Source organism: Stenella coeruleoalba, assembly GCF_951394435.1.
Source record: "Stenella coeruleoalba genome assembly, chromosome: 6".
Taxonomy (NCBI): Eukaryota; Metazoa; Chordata; class Mammalia; order Artiodactyla; family Delphinidae; genus Stenella; species Stenella coeruleoalba.
The window spans coordinates 112,461,653-112,481,333 of NC_137151.1; the positions used below are offsets into that span (position 1 = coordinate 112,461,653).

At 52.3% G+C, this 19,681-nt stretch overlaps 1 protein-coding gene across 1 annotated transcript; it reads right to left on the reverse strand.

Annotated features, from left to right (window-relative positions):
• Window positions 1-16,887: 16,887 nt before the first annotated feature.
• Window positions 16,888-18,767, reverse strand: RNF228 (ring finger protein 228). The gene has a single exon (XM_079924945.1). It carries the CDS (start codon window positions 18,503-18,505, stop codon window positions 17,516-17,518), a length of 990 nt encoding a protein of 329 aa, XP_079781071.1. The 5' UTR covers window positions 18,506-18,767; the 3' UTR covers window positions 16,888-17,515.
• Between the last annotated feature and the right edge of the window lie 914 nt (window positions 18,768-19,681).

Below are 19,681 nucleotides of genomic sequence, written 5' to 3' on the forward strand. Positions count from 1 at the left end.
CTCAGCTCTTCCTCAGCCTGGCAGCAGCCGGAGGACCCGGGAGACCCAGAGACGGGTGGGAGGGCATCCTCAGGCTCCTGGCAGCTGGGCCGGTCGGGCTGCGGGGTCGCTTCCGAATTCCCCAAATTCCCTGAGGTTGGTATCCCCGAGGTCTGACTTGGGAGGGCCAGGACAGCGATGCTGGCTGAGACTCCCCGGCCCCGGCCGGTGGTGCCCACTCGTAGTCAGGCCAGACCAGGCGGGGAGGGGAGGGGGAGGCGGGGCGGGGAGGGGAGGCGGGGTGACCAACAGGTCACCGGAGGGCGGGGTAGTTCCCGGTTTCCCAGATTGGTTTCTAAAGAAAGCACCCGATTCTACACTCCAGCCACTCCTTCCCTATCTCGGAAGCTTGGGCCTCCCCTTACTTCTTTCCAAAGTCTCTCTGGAAGCCGAAGCTACACCCACACCTGACTCCCCGGAGCAGGAAGGGGATCTCCACCAGGGCACCTCCCCTGCCGGGAACCTGTGGGCCCCCGAGTCCCCATTCCACTCGCGGGCAAAGGAGTAACCCTGCAGTGGGGTTTGGAAGGCAGGCGCCTGGCCCTGCAGCCCTGAGCCCAGGTTTGGGAGGCAGTATCATTTCCTCAGACTGACAAATTACCCAGAGAGCAGCCAGGAGGGTCTCCAGCACCGTTCTGTGAAGGAACTGCAGTGTCCACCCGCACGTGCACGTGCAAAATGAAACTGAAGCCCTGAGGACAATAGTAGGATAATTCGACCCCAAAAGGAAAATAACTTGCAGCTGCTTCCTCTGCCCCCTGTTACAGAGGCACTTCAGGTGAAATAGATAGCGGCCGCCCCTCCAAGCCTGTGGCGAGAATGCCCGGTTCACTAGAAGTCCCTCCGTCCCGGCCAGCTCGGATGCGTGGATCTGGAGTCCAGTCAGGTTGAGTGGAATCTGCTTTGGGCCAAGTGACACCCTTCAGCCCACAGCCCCGCACTTGTGGACCCCAGGCCACAAGAGTTACATGGCCCACGGACTTCTTGGGCCTCCGAGAGGAGAGAGACCACTTCATTCTAGCCGGACACAGGCCTTAGGAGGAAATTATGAGCTGTGTAAAATAATGTCCCTGAACTGGAGGCGGGGGTGCCTTATCTGGAGGGTGTAGCCTCGCGGGGATGCGTCCCAGGGTTGCAGGCATCACTCAGGATGGAGTCCGAGGTTTGAGCAAACGCGACGGGAAACCCTCAATTCCGCGGAAAGGTTTTCCCGCGTTCACCGGGAGGAAATCAAAACGCCAGACCCTGACCACGCGCTTCTTGGCCGAATACCAGATTGGTGATTGCTGGGGTTAAACCCGTGGCCCATCACAGCGCCTGGCTTAGCGACCGTGATCAGGCCCCCAGCTGTTGTTTGTCAAAAGCTTTGGCGCCGCTATTCTCCCCCACTGGAAAATTAGTCGGGATGGGGTCGGATTTAGGGACTGGATGGGGATGTGCGCATCGCACTGAAACGTGGTGTGGGCCAGCCGCAGTGGTTTTGTCCCCGCGGTGCCCCTGTAGCTAGGGAAGCGGCCCCAGAACGTGTGAGTGCGTTCTCAATAAAGAACATATGGTTTGTGAGAAAAGAAGGAAGAAGGAAAAAGAGGAAAGGAAACAGAAGGGAGAGGAAGAAGTGAGGTGTAAAAATATAGTTTTTGAAAGGCAGTGAGGGAGGGAGAGAATGAATCTCACAGCAGCTTGTCTCCTACAAGATGTTCATTTGGTTCTGCAAAAATTATTTTTATGCAAATAAGGAAGACAAGATGCCAGAATCTGGGAGAGGGGGGAGAAGTGTCTCATAGAAAATAGAATACATACTCTCTAACCTTCAAAAAGTGTTTTGCCCAACTCGGAAAGAGTGTGTGTGTGTGTGTGTGTGTGTGTGTGTGTGTGTTGGGGGGTGGGTGTTGAAGTTTACAAGAGAAATTTGGTAACTGCTCTGCTGGTGTGTGTATGGGCCGCGTTTGAAGGGATCCTGGGGTGGGAGAGGGGAGGTAAAGATTTAGGGGTCTTGGAAAGGGGGTACTGGCTGGCACTGGGGGCTGTCTGGGCCTTGAGGAGGAGAGGAAGTGCACAGGCCAGATCTGAAGTGGGGTGGAAGCAGAGCTGCGGACGTGGATATGAGGGCTGGGGAAGCGGGAGGTCTCCTGGGTTTCCTTGACGTCTGGAGCAGAACGAAGAGCAAGTGACCACGCCAGGAACTCCTGCCCCAGGGTGCCTGGGGGCGCTTCTGGACACGAAGTGCCCGGACTGTGTGTTCCGCTGGTGTGGGGCGGGAGAGACGTGGAGGGGGCGGAAGGGGAAGCAGTGGAGGGGGTGGACTGACAGGCCTTTCGCTTTGATCAGGCCAGGTCTCTCTCGGACTCCGCCGCGGCCCCGGTGACGGAGCCAGCGCCATGAGCCGCCATCGCCTCTCGGCCTGAATCCCTTCAACCCCCGCAGCAAGTTTCTCTGCCAGGTGGATTTTAGAGGGAGAAACGGGAGGCGGGTGACACAAGGAGCGAGAAAGATCTGGGAGGCTGTTCAAACTCAGGGTATCTAGCTGAGCCACAGTGAGGTCCCGGGAGCCTAAGGCGGCAGAGCTGTGAGTCCCTGACCTGCGGTTCCCAGGTTTTAAAAGCGGGTCGGGAGCGGGGACCGCACAGCCAACTCGGAGGAGTAAACGCAACAGGTGCGGGGAGCTGGAAGAGACCAGGTTTCCGTGAGCGGAGTCCGGGCGCGATTTGGCTAAAGCCTGAGGAGGACTGGCAGGGACGGAAGAAGATGATTAGGAAGTGTTGTGCGCAGTCCGCCTCCCGGCCACGCCCACCCACTTCGGGGCGGCCCCTGGGAGCTCACCTGGTACGAGGAGAGGAGGGGTCCCTTGCCCTGGGATACGTCATTTCCTGACCCCCTCCACCCTTTCAAAGGTGGAGGGGAGGAGGAAAGGAGGAGGGAGAAAGAAAGGAAGGAAGGGAAAGAAAGAAAGGAGAGAAGGAAGGAATAAAGAAAGAAAGAAAGAAAGGAAGGAGGAAGGAAGGGAAAGAAAGAAAGGAAAGAAGAAAAGAAGTCACCACAACCAAAATAGGCTGCCTCAGCCCTTCCAGTCTCTAGATAGGACTTACGCTAAGTTCCTTCCTAGGTCTTAAACTTTTTCTCCATCTCCCTTCTCCCAGGAAAACACCTATTTCCTCATCTAAACAAAGTTCCTCTTTTGGGGGATGAACCTTTAATCCAACCTTGGGTTTGCGGATGAGGAGTGGAAGAAAACTTTTGATTTAGAAGTTTAGAGTAAGGAGAACCCTATGGGAAAAACCCTGAAACGATGAAAACTGACCATCTCGAACTCAAAGTGATGGGAAGGGGCGGCCAGGAGAAGTCTGAGCTGGAGCGAGCATTGGACAGAAGTGCAGACCCGGCCCTAACTGGCTGCCCAGAGCCCTGCCACAGAAAGCTGTCCCGGGTCCCCTCGGTGGTCCCAGGTGCAGGTCACCCTCGTGGCCTTTCTTTCCCCGCCCCCCCGAAAACCCCACGAGAGGCATGCTGGTCCCAGACCCCCAACGCCCAGCCCCGGCCAAGAGTTAGGACAAGTAGCCCCGAGAGGAATAAGCTTCAGAAAGCCTTTCTTCTTCTTTTCATTTCTAAACGAAATCTAATACTATCTGGCTGCAAAAATATGTCACTGGACCAGAGTCTGAAAGATTAACATTTGGATGTGTAGGAAATGTAATCTGCATGGCTAATTGATTCCCAGTGTATCAGTTTAAAGGATAAAGATCAATATCTACATGATGGATATTGTATTAATAGGGGCATAAATAAAGGCCGAAGAGTCGTTACGAAAACCTTTGAAGCCGCTTCCCGGCTCCTGGGCCCTCCACGCTGCCGGCCACTCGCGGCGTCCCTCACCCGCCCGCCCGCCCCCAGCCCCTGCTGGGTGGGAAGCACTCGGTCCCCACACCCGGAGGAAATGTTTCCGGCTAGAGCGGGAGTGTTTTAATGCAGCGAAGCTCAAGAGAGAGCCGGCCCTTTTTTCCTAGGCTGTAGCAGGTGGACAGTAAGGCGGGAGAGAGGGTGGTATTTTAGCAAAACGCACCGCTAAGATGCTTAGAAACAGACACAGAAGACCCACACGGGGACATACACAGTCACACACGTTCACACACGTGTTCGCACACGCACAGGCACGTAGAAATCCACGCACAGGCATACATAGCCATACAGACACACAAACATCCATCCCGAGATGGGTTCACACACGCACATGCCCATGCGGGGGTGGCTTCCCAGCCTTTCCTGCGCGCCTTTGGCCCTAGGGATGTGGAGCTGGCCTCTTCTTCCCGCAGGCCCCTCCCTGAGAGCACCGACGGGAGCCCCGGCCGAGCCCTGGATCAGTGATCCCTGCCCAAGAAAGCCCCCTCTGGACAGGAGGGGGAGCGGTAAGGAGGTGCAGAGGGGAGCGAGCCGGGAGGAGCGAGAGAGGGGAGTGCCCGCCAGGTCTCCCATTGTCCTTTGAGGAAAGGGAGGGCCACCCCGAGCTAGAGTGATGGCAGACTGGGGGGAGGGGGTGTTGAGTGCCAGGGAGTAGATCCCCGAGACTACGAGGCGAGGGGAACAGGATGGGGGACACCTCGATCCGGAACGAGAACGCCTCAGTCCGGTGGTGGCCTGGGTCCCAGCGGCCGCCTCCACAGGGCAAAGCCCGCACCGCAGAGCGAATTTTCCACATGCAAATAAATCACCCTTCGCGTCCTCCTCTCCATTAATTAAGAGGGACGTTTCGACAAAACGGGCGTAATCTTTATTAATTACGCAGCCCTCAGTGCGCGGGGCGCATCAATCAGGCCCAAAGCGAAAGTACAGCGGGCGCCTAATCCCTTCCCGGAGCGCCTTTGGGGAAGGAGCCGAGAAGCCAGCGGTGTCCGCATCGTGTCCACCCTTCCCGGCTGGCGCTGCAGTGGCGGCCGGGGGAGACGCGGCCCTCCGGGCCACGCCACGCCTCTCCCCGAGCCTAGAGCCTGCTGCGCGAGCGCCCAACGGTTCCCGGAGCCCCGACAGAGCCCGGTGTCCCCCACTCAGGTCCCTCCCGCATCTGGGCACTCGCTCATTTACTCACACAGCAACTCACAAGCAGACTCGTTCGAACACACCCCACGGCCAGTTTCTTCAGCCCCCTGCCCCCCAGCCAGTTCCCCACCGTCCTCTTCCCTCGGATGCTCTTAGAAGGAGCCGGACCAAACTCGATTCTGCGGGGCCCGAATCCGAGCTGAGCAGCGTTCCTGGGAGGGGCTCATTTACTCCTGGAGCGAGGAGACAGGGGTGGAGAGAAGAAAACGCAGTCCTGTCGCCCCGAGGACGCCCCTGAGAGCTGCCCTGGGGGGCGGGGCGGGGAGGACCTTAGAAGCTGTCCAGGAGGCCAAACCCTCTCAGGCGCTGGAGGGTGCAAGAGGACGCCTGCATTGGGCAGGAGAGCGTGGGAGGGGTGGGGCTCTAGTTCTTGGCAGAGAAACCCAGAAAAGCTCGAAGACTCCAGGTCCCGTGTGGGAAAGCTGGCTGGAGATGGGGGCCGCCAAATTCAGCTTCCTTCCAGGCAGCCCCACTGCACTCTGTCAGCTGAGGGCAGGGACCCTTGAGCTCACTCCGGAAAGCGTCCTGCGGTAGGGTGTCTGTGAGACCACCCTTCTCAACCTGGCCAGCATTATTCCCTCGGCCTGAGCTCCTTCTCACCCTCCCCCCACCCCTCCTACGCCATCCTAGCAGGTCCCGTCCTCTCTGCACCTTGAACCTGGAACATCGGAGCTGAGATGCTTCCGCTGGAGCCCCATAAAGAGATTCTGCCGGATTTAAAAGGGGGGGGGCAATTTAGGGCACAAACCTAATAGGGTAATTATTTCCGAGGCCATAGCGGAAGAGGTGGGTGCTGCGCAAGCCCTCTTCGTGGCCTCTCTGAGATCGGACAGCGAGGATCCGACCCCGAAGCACGTAGGGTGCGCTCCTAGGTGCCTCTCTCGGTTTTGCCACCTCCAGCCTGGCGTCGGAGGTTGGGCCTTCAGCCTACTGTACCCTAAAGGACTGGTCTGCCCGCCCTTGCATCCTTCCGCGTCCTTGGCGGGCGGGCTTTTCGTAGCCTTCCCAGGAGGCGGAAAGTCTCAACGCGCAATCTGAGCTTCTCTCAGGAGCGCGGTGCCCGGAGCAGCCTGCTTTGGCGCACGCCCTGGGGACCCGATGGCCCGAGGAGAAGCGGGACCTGCTGTCCTGCTTTGGGCCGCGCTGACGGAGCCCAGGGGTGAGCGAGGCGGTGGCCGGCTAGCACCATCCTCCTGGCTTTAGCAGCGCCTGGAGCGTCGCCCTCTTTCCTGGGGCTTCCTCCGTGCGGGGGCTGGGCATACTCGGTTTCCGACACTCTCTCAATCATTCATTCCCCCTCTGAAAGTTTTCATGAAATGTTCAGGCTCCTTTACTCACTGGTCATCTTCAAGGCCTGAGACACTTGCAAGCCTGGCCTTTGAAGCCTTTCCCTGGGGCGGTTTTGATTACCTTACTCTCCCCCTGCCCCCACCATTGGTCGGCCTGTCTTCTGGCTGTGTTCCCAGAGCTGTCTCAGAGCTTCGCATTGATTCCACATATACTTCTTGAGCGTCTACTACGTGCTTTTCCGAGGGCTGGGGCTACCCTTGTGAGGAAAACAAACCACAGTCCTCAACCTGGCAGAGCCGATGTTCCAGAAAATAACCAAAGAGAATATAAATGTAACTTGTCAGGAGATTGATTTAAGGGTGCAGCTCAGCTCTGGCGAAGCTCGCAGGACCGAGGGGGAGAGGGGGTATTCAACGTTGGAGTGGGGTGGAGTGGGGTGGGGGCATTGCTATGTCAGCAGAAAAGGCCTGGGCAGGTTCCGTAGAGGTAGATTCCTGCAGAGAAGGGAGGTAGGAAGGAGTGATTGCTGAAGGAAGGAAAAGGGTGAAGGGAGAAAGTGAAAAAACACGTGTAGATAGAAAACACCTTACGGAGTTATTACCGCCAGTGGGTGGGGCATTCTGAAGTCCTGGCAATACTCGGGGCCGGGCCTGGGCAGCCAAACCTGCCGAGGTGCTCTGCCTGGAAAGAGGCAGCTGTTGGGTCCTCTTGGGGCTTGAAGTCTCTCCAGATGTTTCCCACGGTCCTCTTTCTGAAGACACTTCATTCAGGCTCCTAAAGGGGTGACAGGGGACTGAATCTTCCCAGCGACAGACAGAGGCTTCCTTGGAGCCATCCGTCACCCCACCTCTGGGAGTAATGTCACCTTTGAGGGTCAGGAGATCGAGATTTCCCTGTCGCCTCCCTTCCCACGTCTGTGGCTCAAAAATCCAGCAGGAGCCTGGGAGTCTTCCTCTCAGTGCCCATGGTCTGAAAATTGCATGATTATTTGAGAGAAAATGAAGGCCCAACTTCTTGGTATCCAGACCCCCCAGTCACCGGGACCTGTCATTCCCATTCCCCAAACTGGAGAAAAGTCCTTCCAGGCAGGAGAAAAGTTGGGCAGACTAGAAATGCGCTGCTCCACAGGGCGGGGCTGATGTGCGTGTCCCTCCTGAATGATTCCCAGCAGCTGCCACCACTCTGAGGGGAAGGGGAAAGGAAGAACTCCTCCAGAGGAGCCCTAGACCCTAGCGAAACCAATCATCCTTCCCCAGCTAATGGCGTTGTGAGGTAAACGCGAAGGAAACAAGCAGGACCATTCAGGAGAGAATGTCTTCACAAGGCTTCACATGTTATTAATAGGAAGGCTTTGAAAACACCTTTCCCTGTGAAAGTCTGGGATCAAGGGAACCAGCAGATAAAGTAGAAACAACAGCATGCAGCCCTGCAGTGGGGGCTTGAAAGGAGGCCGTGGCTTTCTCAGAATGGTAGCAGAAACACTACTCAACAAAAGGGAGCAGTTCTTACTTGTCAGAAAACTACTGATAAAGTCTTAGTAGATTTTGGAGCTACTTAGTAAGGGAGAAAAAGAGAAACAGTGTGTACCTGCAGCAGAGGTAAGAAGGTGCACGTGGAAAGGGAATCCCTGTAGCACCTCAGACCTATGTTTTCTATCTCCAAAGCAGGCTGAAGAGGTTCTCAGAAAGCCCAGGCTGTCCTGTTACAATGAGATCATAAGAGTCATCCCTGTAATAGAAAGGATAATCAAAGGTCCCCCCAAACAAGGTCACATTTCCAAGTAGGGGAGGAGGCACTGATTGGTGAGGTAGCCCCAGTTTCAGAAAGGAGCAAATGGTGAGGTTTCATTTGGGCAGGATGACCCAGGAAGGCAGGAGCTAGATCCTGGAGCATGGTGGACTCTGTGGAGAGATTGGCAAGTCACTCCAGGAGGGAGAAATCAAAGAAGATTCCTGAGCTCAAAAAGCAGGAAAGTACCCTAAAAATAGAAGTTTTCAGAGACAGACAAAAAGAGAAGAAAATGAAAAGTCCTGGAAGAAAAGAGGATTTTGCTTGAAGACTGAAAAGGGGAGGGGGAGAGAGAATAACGAAATACTGAAGAAACATTATGACTAAGATATTGCTGATTAAAAAAAATCCTAATTGATGTTAGTCAAGGTGGGTTCATTGTAGACAACAAGAAATGACTTTTTCTAATTTGAAGGACACATTTGCACTGGGAAAAGTGGTCTGAATCTCCAATTTCACTGTTCCAGAATATGTGGTCATGGGGGACATACTTGTATACTAGGGGCTACCAGGATACAGAGAGTTGACTTAAGAATAAGTCATTTAGTTTGCTCCCAAGGTTTTAGAATTCATTTATGTTAAAAACAAGAAATAGGGATAGGACTTTGCCCACTCACACGTTACAGAAGTGCAGGGTGATGGGAGAAAGCATGGATAAAATCAACACTTGGAACAAACGCTTTTAAGGTACCACTTATCAAAGTACCAGCGTAGGGAGGTCAGGCTTTTCTGGTGCCACCAACCTCTCCCCACCACTACAGGCTGCTGAGCCATGTCTCCATCACCTGTCCCAGGCTCCCTCCCAGGAATCAGACCACACTTTCCAGGAGACTTCTCAGAACATGCCCGGTGTCCTGGGGTTGGCAGCATGAGTCCTCAGAAAGCCCGGCACTCCTTGGTCTAGAGGCTTGGGTTCCCCATCTTGGGAGAATTGGGGAAATTGTGTGGCAACAACAGCCCTTAATCATACTGGCACATTATCATTGTATAATAATAGTAATAAAACATTATATAAGAGTAATAGCGTAAATGTATTGAGCACTTCATAGGTACTGGCATTATCCTCAGCCATTTACAAAGATTAATTTACTTACTGCTTAAAAAAACCTAGATTGTACCCAATTAAAATGTACCCAATTAAAAAACAAAGGACCAGAGACATTACTTAACTTACTCTAGGTTACACAGCTAGGAAGCAACAAAACTAAGATTTAAACCCCCCACAATGTGGTGTTGCCACTCCTGTTCAGTTAGAAAGCCCTACAGGTTTCTAACGCTGGCATCGAACCCCAAAGGGATGGAATCTGGGAGCTGGTTAAATACTTTACCTCTCATTGTTTGCCCTGTTCTGGTTGTAAATAAATGTCAACAAAAGTTACCTTTAATGCCCCCGGGAGGCACTGATCTATCTTATCTCGATTGAAAATAATTTGGAAATTTACTCCCTTTCAGTTCCCTTTTTAAAACCTTCCAATGAAAACAATCCCACTTTAAAATTTTTGCTTATTTTAAACACCCCGTTTTCTTACTCCCAGAGTTTATTAGCCTGTATTTCCGTGCGGAGAAGAACCTGAGACACTTAGCATCGTTCAGCCGCCCCTGCTTCGGGCCGGGCACGTGGCAGGCAGCTGGTGAGTGTTGGCAGAAAGAATCCAAATCTTCCTGCCCCCTGCGGATCAGCGCTATATTTGGAACGTGGCGTGGGCCGGGCTTCTTGAAGTCCTCCTAGGCCCCTAGCCGTGTGGCGAACCTCTCCTCCTTAAGGACCGCCTCGTGGTGGTGGAAGGTCTGGGGTCGGATGCCAGCGCCGCCCCCGCGGGGAACTGCGAGGAATTTCCAAGAGGAAACCCGAAGATGCCTAAGGTATTTCCAAGCCCCCAACCCTTTGCGTCCACGTCCCGCTGACCCGCCCGCCCGACAACGGGAAGGTTTGTCAGGACACCTTTTGCGTCTTTGAAAGCCGTGGGGACAATGCGGAAGGGGGCGGGAGGTGGGAGAGGGTTTTGGAGCCCCGCGGGGCTGGGATTCGGGCAGAAGCCGGCTTGCGGACCAAAAAGCAGCAGAGAAATGACGGGACAGACAAGCGACTCCGCGCCCCGCAGCCACCGCACTCGGTGTCTTTCTTCTCAACCTACATATGTGGGGCTTCTCTGCTCTTTTTAAAAATAGATGCGGGAAATTCCCTGGCGGTCCAGTGGTTAGGACTCCGCGCTTTCACTGCGGGGACGGGTTGAGTCCCCAGTGGGGAGCTAAGATCCCTCAAGCCCCGCAGCGGGGCCAAGAGGAAGGGAGGGAGGGAGGAAGGAAGATAGATGCGAACCGAGAGCTATGGGGCGGGCGCTGGGAGGGCCCGTGGACATCCAAAGATGGTAAGGACACCACTGGATCATAAACCTTCAGACCCTGAAATCGGGACGTCACAGAATCCGGAGAGTTAGGGGCTGAAGACCAGTTTCCATACGAAGACAAAACAAATAAACAAGCTAAGCAGCGATGTCGAGTGGCTGAGTTTGTAAGGCACCGTGCCAGCTGGTTCCGCCGCGCGCGACGAATGCGCTGGTGACGGCGTCCTTGTGTCTTCGACTTCTCCCCGGCCTGCCCTTCGGGATCGCAAGCTTGGAGATTACTGGGCTGGGGTTTGGGGTCGGGGTTGCGAAAGGGACACGCTTAAGTCGTTGTCGTTGGCCCAGTTGTGCGGGGACTAGCCTGTCGCCCCGGGCGGCCTCGAGTTCTCTCCAGCCCGGGAGACTGCGCGGGAGCGGGCACAGGCCAGCCCCAGGATGCGGATTCCACCCCGCCCGCCCCAGGAGCCTCCCCGGGGACCTGTCGCGGTGGCTGCCCTCGTCGGTCCCCGCGCCCGCACTTTCGCCCCGATAGTCCTTGCGCTCAGCTACGAGCTACCTCGGGCGTCCGCGTTAAAACGCACAGAAATCGAGGTGATCCTCCTCCTCCCATCGCTGGCCGCTGGGTCTCAGCGCAAATCCCTTTACACCTGCATCCAAGAGTGTGGAATTAATTTGTACGCTGAACGGCTACTCGGAAGGGTCTTTTGAAAGAATGTAATAACTCTCCTAGCGAATATCTTAAAACACTACTCTCTGCTCTGGATCTGCTCGCGTGTCCACACCTGTTGGTGACCAGCAGCTTCCCCTTCAGTTGTCACGGGCGATGACACCCACAGCTGTCAACTGGCGAGGTTTTGTTAATTTAACCTCTAGACTTTCTTGGTTAGCCATATAATCCACCCTCAAATCCCCACGTTGTCACTGAATTTTGACTTGGAAAGCACACCCCTATTTCGAGGGGCCGAGGGGAGCCCACGGAAAAGCCCTGTAATGTGCGGAGGCGCAGCCGTCATCCCCGCCACATTAGGAAAGATCACGAGCGCCCGCAATTAGGAGGCAAATATTTACCTAACTTTCCTGGGAATACAAAGTCAACAGTGTGAGTGTGCGTGCGTGCGTGCGTGCGTGCGTGTGTGTGTGTGTGTAGAGACAGAGGGAACAGTCAGAGCAACAAATAGTTATCCAAATTATGGCCGTTTCCAAAATCCAAGCATTAGTCCACAATCTCCCATTTTCTAAGAAACCTGGCGGCGTTTAGTTCATTAAAGTGGGATTGGGGAGAACGTAGCATTTCAATAAACAACGTTGTGAAGTATAATGGCTTTCAAATCTTGCTGCTCAGTAGAATCACCTGGGGCGCCTTTTAAAAACTGCTGCTGCACCTCCCCTCCCCACCCCCACCCCTACTCCCAGACCAATTAAATAAATGTCTCGACCCGGGGGCGGGACGGGTGCTTCCGCGTTTTGTTTTGTTTTGTTTCTTAAGCTCTCCAGGTAATTCTAAACTGCAGCCAGAGTTGAGAACCTCTGCTAAGGCTCAAATCAGGAAATAAGTTTGCTGTGTGTGAATTTAATAAGAAATTGACTCTAGGGACAAATCTTTTCCTTGCAGAGTTCAGTCCCAAATTTTCTTCCAAGCAAAAACTGTCTGCTTGACAACTTGAAGTTAATCCTTCCCCTCCCCACCCCACCCACCTCCCCAGCCCCAAGCTGCAAGTCAGGTGCAATTGCTCTCCACCTCCCAAGTTTGACTAGAAACTAGTTTTAAATGCACACACAGTAGACATATAAATCTTATCAAAGTATCATTTCCATGTGATAGAGAGTACTGTCATTGTGGTAAGAGATAGCTGAGCCACTCAATTATTACCATGGTTCTTGAAATAACTGCTGAAATAAACGTGTTCTCTTCTTGCAGCGATTAAACACTTTCTCTCCCGTTTATTTCGGAATGTGTGTTTGTAATACTAGGGGTTAGGAGAACTTTTTTGCACATCTTCTCTACCTTCTTTCTTCCTACTTCAGCACTACCCCCTCTTCCACCCCATGGAGATGTGGTATTTCTAAGCCAAAGATAATCCAATTTTACATGCAAAGACAATTTTTTTCTAAAGGAAGTGTGCACATTCTTCCTGAGCTCCTAGGAATATTCTTGGAGATTGAACACTCTTACTTCCCTGAATGTATTTTATAATCAAGCATGATGGTGAATTTATCACAGAAGCAAACTTGCCTCTCTTTGGCATGTTTTAGTTTTGTATAAGAGAAAGGAAGCTGCAAGTTTGATCAATGGATAGAAACAATGCTAATGGTATGTATTACAAAGCTTTTCTTAAATGCACAATGAAAAGAGATCTAGCAAAAGATAGATAAAATCTCTCTCGTAATTTCTTCATTCACATAACTTGGAACCAAGCTCCGGCTACGGTCATTTCTAATACTCATTTCATAAATATTTACTGTAGTAAATATTTGATATTCCACAAACTTACTCTATAACATATACGATAAAAACATATTGTTTCAGAGGAAGAAGTATGCTATTTATCTTTAACAGGGATGCAGTTCAATGCCCATGGCATGAAGGTAATCATCTTTGGATCATAACAGAAATTTAAAATACGAATATTAGCTAATGGGAATTAAATGATTAAAGAGGATGAGTTGGATCACAGATTAATGGGTGATCTCAGCTACTGAGATGATAAATTTAGCAAGTCTATGAAGGATGATTTATTTAAAGTGGCAAAGATTGAAGAATTAGTAAAACAGGGAGTAACACATAATGAGAAATTTAATAGCTCTTGCTCTCAATGTTGTGGGGAAATTTCACTGCATTGTAAGCTTATCCCAACTACTACGTAGGTGCTGCCAGCTTTGGAGGGGATGGGGCAGACGTGCTTATAAAGAAGGTAGCCAAAAGGATTCATACCTTGAAATCTTAAAATGCAGAAAATGATCGGAAATGGAGGCCAGATGTCTTTTAGTCTCTCCACTGTCTCCTGTCACTGACTACATTGCAGTTCGAGTTTTGCTGTAATAGAACTGCTTTTTCTCATAACTCAAGGTGCTTTTTGGTATATTTTTTCACCTTTCAAAATTCCTTATGAAGTTGGGGGAAAGCAATTGTTTACCTAAGTCCCCCAGGGTCTCAGGAGTTATTGAGGGGAAGTCAAGTCACTTAACATTCAGTCCAGGGTTTCCCATTAAGCCCAGTCAGCAGACTAGTTATCTGCCACTTACCATATGCCAAGAACTGGCTAAGGCTTTGTGGATAGAATGGGTGACCAGACAAGGTTTCTGCCCTTGTTTTTACATTCTGGTTGCAGGAGATTGAGATAAAGCATATAACAAATAAATAAGACCACTACAGATAGTAGTGTTAAGAAGAAAATAAAACTTCAGTAGATATTCCCTTGGGGATAGAGTGGTGAGGGCAAACCTCTCTGAGGAGGTGATATTAGACCCTTGCAAACCTGAATGAAAACAGAACTAAAGATCCACATAGGGCTTGTTTCCAAAGCATTTTCACCCATATACCCTCCTATGTATACAAATCCTTATGCCTGCCAACCCCAAAAGGAAAGCAGGGCTGATTCCTTTTGTTCCCATTTTGCAGATGAGAAGCCTGAGGCTCAAAGAGGTTAAATAACTTGCCAAGGTCCTTCCAAGAAAGGAGAGAGCCATTATTCAGACTCATATCTCCTGGGTGAGATTACTGGTCTTTAGAACCCAAACCAAGGTTCTTTATGGATGTGGACACTGTTCACCAAAACATATTACATTTAGAGGCCAAGTATTTAATCTATCAATCACCAACAAGATGAGTTTCTTTCACTGGAAATTTAGATTCTATAGAAGCCTCAAGATAATTCTAACCAGCAGTCTCAGAACCCAAGCAGAACCTGGGCCATGGAAACCATGAGTTCTTGAGCAGGTATTCAGGCCAGACAAGGTTGGGCTTTTTGCAGTGATTCTACTAGTAGTTCATACTCAAGAGCTGGAGATGTGCCCAGGGTTGAGTCAAGCTCTTCCCAGGAGATGAGAATTTCCATGAGAAGAGAGAAAAGTACTCCACTGTCACAGGAGCCCTTCAGACAATTCACTGGTCATTTAAACAATGTCTGCTAAATTCATGCTCTAAGATGCTGGTATACCAGGACTTTCCATGTGATGCAGGAATGGTGAAATCACATCTGCAAAATGGGGGAACAGCTGAATGCCAGAAAACCACTAGAAATTGGAAAAATGTTTTCCATCGCCTCATCCTGCCACTCAATTCCTGATAAAGAAGTCAGAAATTAGCAATAAAACAAAGTTAGCCAAGAAAAAAATAATCTCTCTGTGGTCAGGTACTGAGCTATTAATTATATATATTTGATTTTAAACTATTCAAATTTCTCATTACAAGAGATTTACATCTGCAACCTATGAAAGAAGCAAAATGTGGCTTGTGTCGTGACTCAGGCAATTCAAAGATCTCTTTCTCATTTATGAGGAATGATTCAGTTTATGTCATTGTTGTACCTTCCTCTGTGGAACATAAATAAACTCTATAAGAAGCTGGTCCCCAGGTAACTTTAGACAAACTTCTAGGTTGCCAATTTAAGGGAATGAAATAGCAAACACATGTGTGTGCCCACAGGTACACATGGTTACATCCACAAAGCCAAGTTCTGTTACTAGCATGTACATTCTAGTAACTACACATATATATGTGTAACTGCACTTGTACAACTAAACAGTTGTGAATACTAGCAGAATCTCGGCACTGGAGGTAAACAAAGGATACCAGGTTAAAATGAATACAGAAATAAAAATAACACAAGTTATTTGTTGGAGGTAAAAGTAAATTAAAACCAATCTCTGAAGTGTGAGTCTTAGTATTAGGAAACTGAAAACATTTTGCAGAAACTGAGAACAAAATCTGACAACAGAGTTTAGTTTTAGGGGAACGTTATAGTAGTGGATTGGGTAAGTCTTTAAAATACAACAGATCTCACCTGGCCTTCAGGAGTTCCGTTAAACCCTAGAAGTAATTCCATGAAATGCCTTTGCAGTGTACTCCCACATGTGAGTTATTGCTCTCTCAGCCCTATTCAAAATGTGAAATTTTTGATAGAATTTGGATGAGGTTGTGTATTTCAGGAAAAGAAGCACCACCAAAATAACTCAGAGCAATTTCCCCATGAAATAAGTTTCATGAAAACAGATTTTTTCTATAAATGCTTCTTGTTTTTATTGACAGTGCAGACACACAACATACTATATTGCAATTCCTAAATTGCAGCCATACCACTTATCAGCGGCCCATAAATTACTTCACTCTATGATAGATACAAGTGCTCCATTCAAGTTCGGTTAATAGTGTCAAGATATCATGCAGACAGCTTGCATAAATACATGAGGAATAACAGCATACCCTCAGTAGCTTCTGTGATTTTTAGGCATGAAAACTTTGTCTTATTCCAAATTTCAGAAGATGGAATAAAGGATGTTTTCATATAAAATACATTTGGAACAATTCAGGGTTTTTTTCTTTCTAAAACATCTAATCCACCTGCAACATACACTCTCAATTCGTCTTTTTAGTTACAAAATCGGATAGGTACGTGTTCTTTTTCATCTAATGTGATCAGATGTGAACATTTCAGTGATTTCTAATAATATCAAACAGCTGAATTCAAAATAATATTTTTCTGATAAGTATAATATATATTTGTAATCAAAGGATGAAAGACCTGTCAGTTGATTTGTCAGTTTCGTTTTTTGAGCAGTATTTTCTATTTGATCAGATAATTGAAAGTCAGTTGTTTTACAGTATAAAATCTTGAATCAATTACCAACACGCCTTTACTGCCGCCCCTACTTTTGAAATGTATTTGGACTAGAGGTACGGGAGAAATATTACTGCTTATCAAACAACTTTTCCATAAATCTTAATGCACAAAATTTCCAGATTTATATATTCTAAAATAAATTATTTTAAAAATGAAATTAAGAAAAAAGGCAGGGGAAGCCTACAGTTTCTATTCCGCGTGAATAGCTTTCAATATCTTCCAGGTGGGGGCAACAGTAAGTCAGCTTTGAGAAGCGAAGAGAGAACGGGCTCGTTAAGCTCCCTGAGCCCAGTTACAGAAGATGAAATGACTTCCTGGTAGCAACACCGTGAATAAAACAATCACAAGTTTCCAGGAGATGTAACTTCTGGACTCTGTCGGGCCGCTAGCAGACGGATCCACCGCCCTGTGCGCGCCACCCTTGCTGTGCTCCGAAGACTCCAGCGGCAGATGTGAGCGCGCACGCGCGCTGAGCACCTGCCCAATCGCTCACTTATGCGGACTGTTGGTCGGTGCAGCCTCCCAACTCAGGCCAGCGCCGTGCCCCCGGGGGTTGAACGTCACTCTCAGCGCTCCGGCTCACTCACTCGCCATGGCCTCCAGGAAGCAGGGAAACCGTTCACGTTTACATCTCATTCATGCTTCCTCTGGACAATTTAGGTCCATTCACAACTGCTGCAGACGTGAGCTAGCACCTATACCCTTAAAGAAACTCTCAAGTCACAGCATCCAGAAAACCATCTTCCAGGCGGGGCAGCGGGCATCCCACTGCTCCTTCCTCGTCTTCTTGCAAATCCTCGGACCCCAGGGAGGGATGGCTGTGCACTCTGGCGAGGATGAGGGTGGTGCATGAAGCGGAAGTTGACCTTGCACAGTCCAGGGAGATGGGACTGCCACCAGCATCCCCGCCTCCTCGGTTTCCTTCTCTGGCCCAGCGCGGAAGCGTGGACTTGAAAGGCCAGAGACGCGGAAAACCGAAGCTCTGCCGTGACCGGGCGGTGAGGGGGTGAGCGGCCGGGGGCCGCCCTCCGCAGAGGGCGGAGAAGCTCAAGAGCACCGGGCCAGAGGCCCCCTCCTTTCGGACCGCGGTGGAGGTATGGGAGGGAGGCCAGGCGTGTGGCCCCACTACGTGTCGCTTCTCCGCGCGCCGCCCGCCTCCGCCGCCGCCCGCGCCCTCGGGCCGCCGCCCCCAGCCGAGCCCGTGGCCGCGCCCTCGGGCCGGTACTTGAGCCAGCAGATAACCCAAGTGACGACGACCGAGAAGAGCGCCAGGATGCTGGCCACCGACAGGCAGATGGGCCCCACGGGCGAAGGCAAGGGCAAACCGGCTGCCGGGGCCGCATCAGGGGACGTCCCGCCCCCCGGGGGGGGCCCGCCGCCGCCGTAGTGGTTGACGAAGATGAGGCCGGTGAAGAGCAGCACCACCATGGAGAGGAAGGAGAAGACGACGCACACGCAGCCCGCGGTGAGCGCGGCGCGCTTGCAGTTCTGGCAGCTCTCGTAGGAGCCCGGGGCGCGCAGGCCGGCGCTGGAGCTTGGTCCTCGGGCCGCGTCCCCGGCGGCCGGCGGCCGCGGCGGGGCCGGGGCGGGCGACGGGGCCGCGGCGGGCGCTGGGTGGCGTGCGGGCAGCGGCAGGAGGCGGTCCTGGGGCAGCGGGTCGTGCGCGGCGCGTAGGGCCAGCGGGAAGGCCTCGGCGAGCTTGGTGTTATTGGGAAGGCCGTACACGCGGTTGTCGGGCAGCGGCGTGCGGTGGCGGCACACGGGGCAAGCGATGGCGCTGGGCGGCCCGTGCCAGGGCGGCGGGCGCAGCGGGCGCTCGGGCGCGGCGGCGGCGGCGGCGCGGAGCTGCAGCCGGCTCAGGCACTCCTGGCAGAAGGTGTGCAGGCACGCCAGCAGCTTGGGCGCGCGCCGGTCTGCGTCGAAGTAGTTGTAGCAGATTTTGCACTCGTAGTCCTCAAGCGGAGGGAGGCCGGGGACCGTCACCGATGCGCTCCTGGCTCCCACGTCCCGGCCGTCCCGGGCTCCCGCCGCGGCGTCCCGGGCCACTGTCGAGCTCCGGGGGCTGCTGGTTGGGCTCCGCTCGCCGCCGCCGCTGTGGCTCGCCGGCGCTGCCATGGCATGACCCGCCCCTCATCGGGGGTAAGGAGAGGCGCCTTCCTCCCCCTGCGCCGCCGTCTCGGCTCCTGGCACGGAGGAGGCGCTTCTGCCTCCCCCCTCTGGCCGCTGTTGCCTGGCGGGGGAGGCACCGCTGGCTGGGCCGGGCGGGGGCGCAGCGGCGACCGCCTTCCCCCCACTCCCCTAAGGAGGCGCGGGCGTCGTGGTCCCTCCCAGTCCCCGGGAGCCTCTCTGCCGTCCCCCTTGGGCCTCTCAACGCGACTTCCCAGGCCGCTTTGGATGTCGGTTTTTGTTGGACTTGGAATTGGGAGTTGAAGGAGGGTGGGGTGTGCGATGCGGGAACGGAATTTGGGGTGCGGCTGCTTTAAGGAGTCGGTGCCCGTGCAACACCCCATCCCATACACACGTTCAGGGTCGTGGTAGGAAACCTGGTCCTGCTTTTTCCTTCTCCTTCTCCCTCCGCCCCCCCCCCCCGCCCCGTATCCTTGTTATTCCGTGTTTATCCTCCTTGGTCTGGGGCTGAGTCCCTGGCAAAGCCTTCTTTCCCCCCACCCGCAGGAGCTCACCGGTGATGTAATGCGGGACCCGCGCAGGGAGGGGAAGCAGCAGCCTCAGCGGTGGCGGCAGCGGCGGTTCTTGTCCTTTGTGAAAATCGTGATGTCATTTCTCCGGCCAAGGGCTAAAGCCAGTCACCACCAAACCATTTACACTTTCCGATTTTATTAGCAAAGCCCAGGCAGCCCTGCCTCGTTCTTCTCGGGGTGGAAGCCGACGGATGGCATTTTCCTTTCACCATCTAGAGGAAATTTTCGAGCTGAACAGTGTGTTTGCCCCCACCTCCCGAAATATTGCTTCCTGAGCCTTAAGGAGGCATGAAAACGCAAACTCATAGCCAGATCTTGCTGATTTCCCGACGCTGACTGTACGGGATGGTGGTAGCTCTCAGTACTTCGTGGGTGCGCATGCGGTTCCAGAGCCAGAGAGGGGAAATGTTATTGTCAAAGCGGTTCACAGAACTTCAGTCCAGCTTACATCTCGTCCCTGGCATCACTCACCCCCTTGGTCCACTTAAACTTTTAATACACAAATGTAGAGAGCTGGAAGCTCCATGAGGAACATGAGACAGATCTTCTTGATTTTATTAAAACCAAGAGAAGCCGTGTGAGCAGCTTAGCA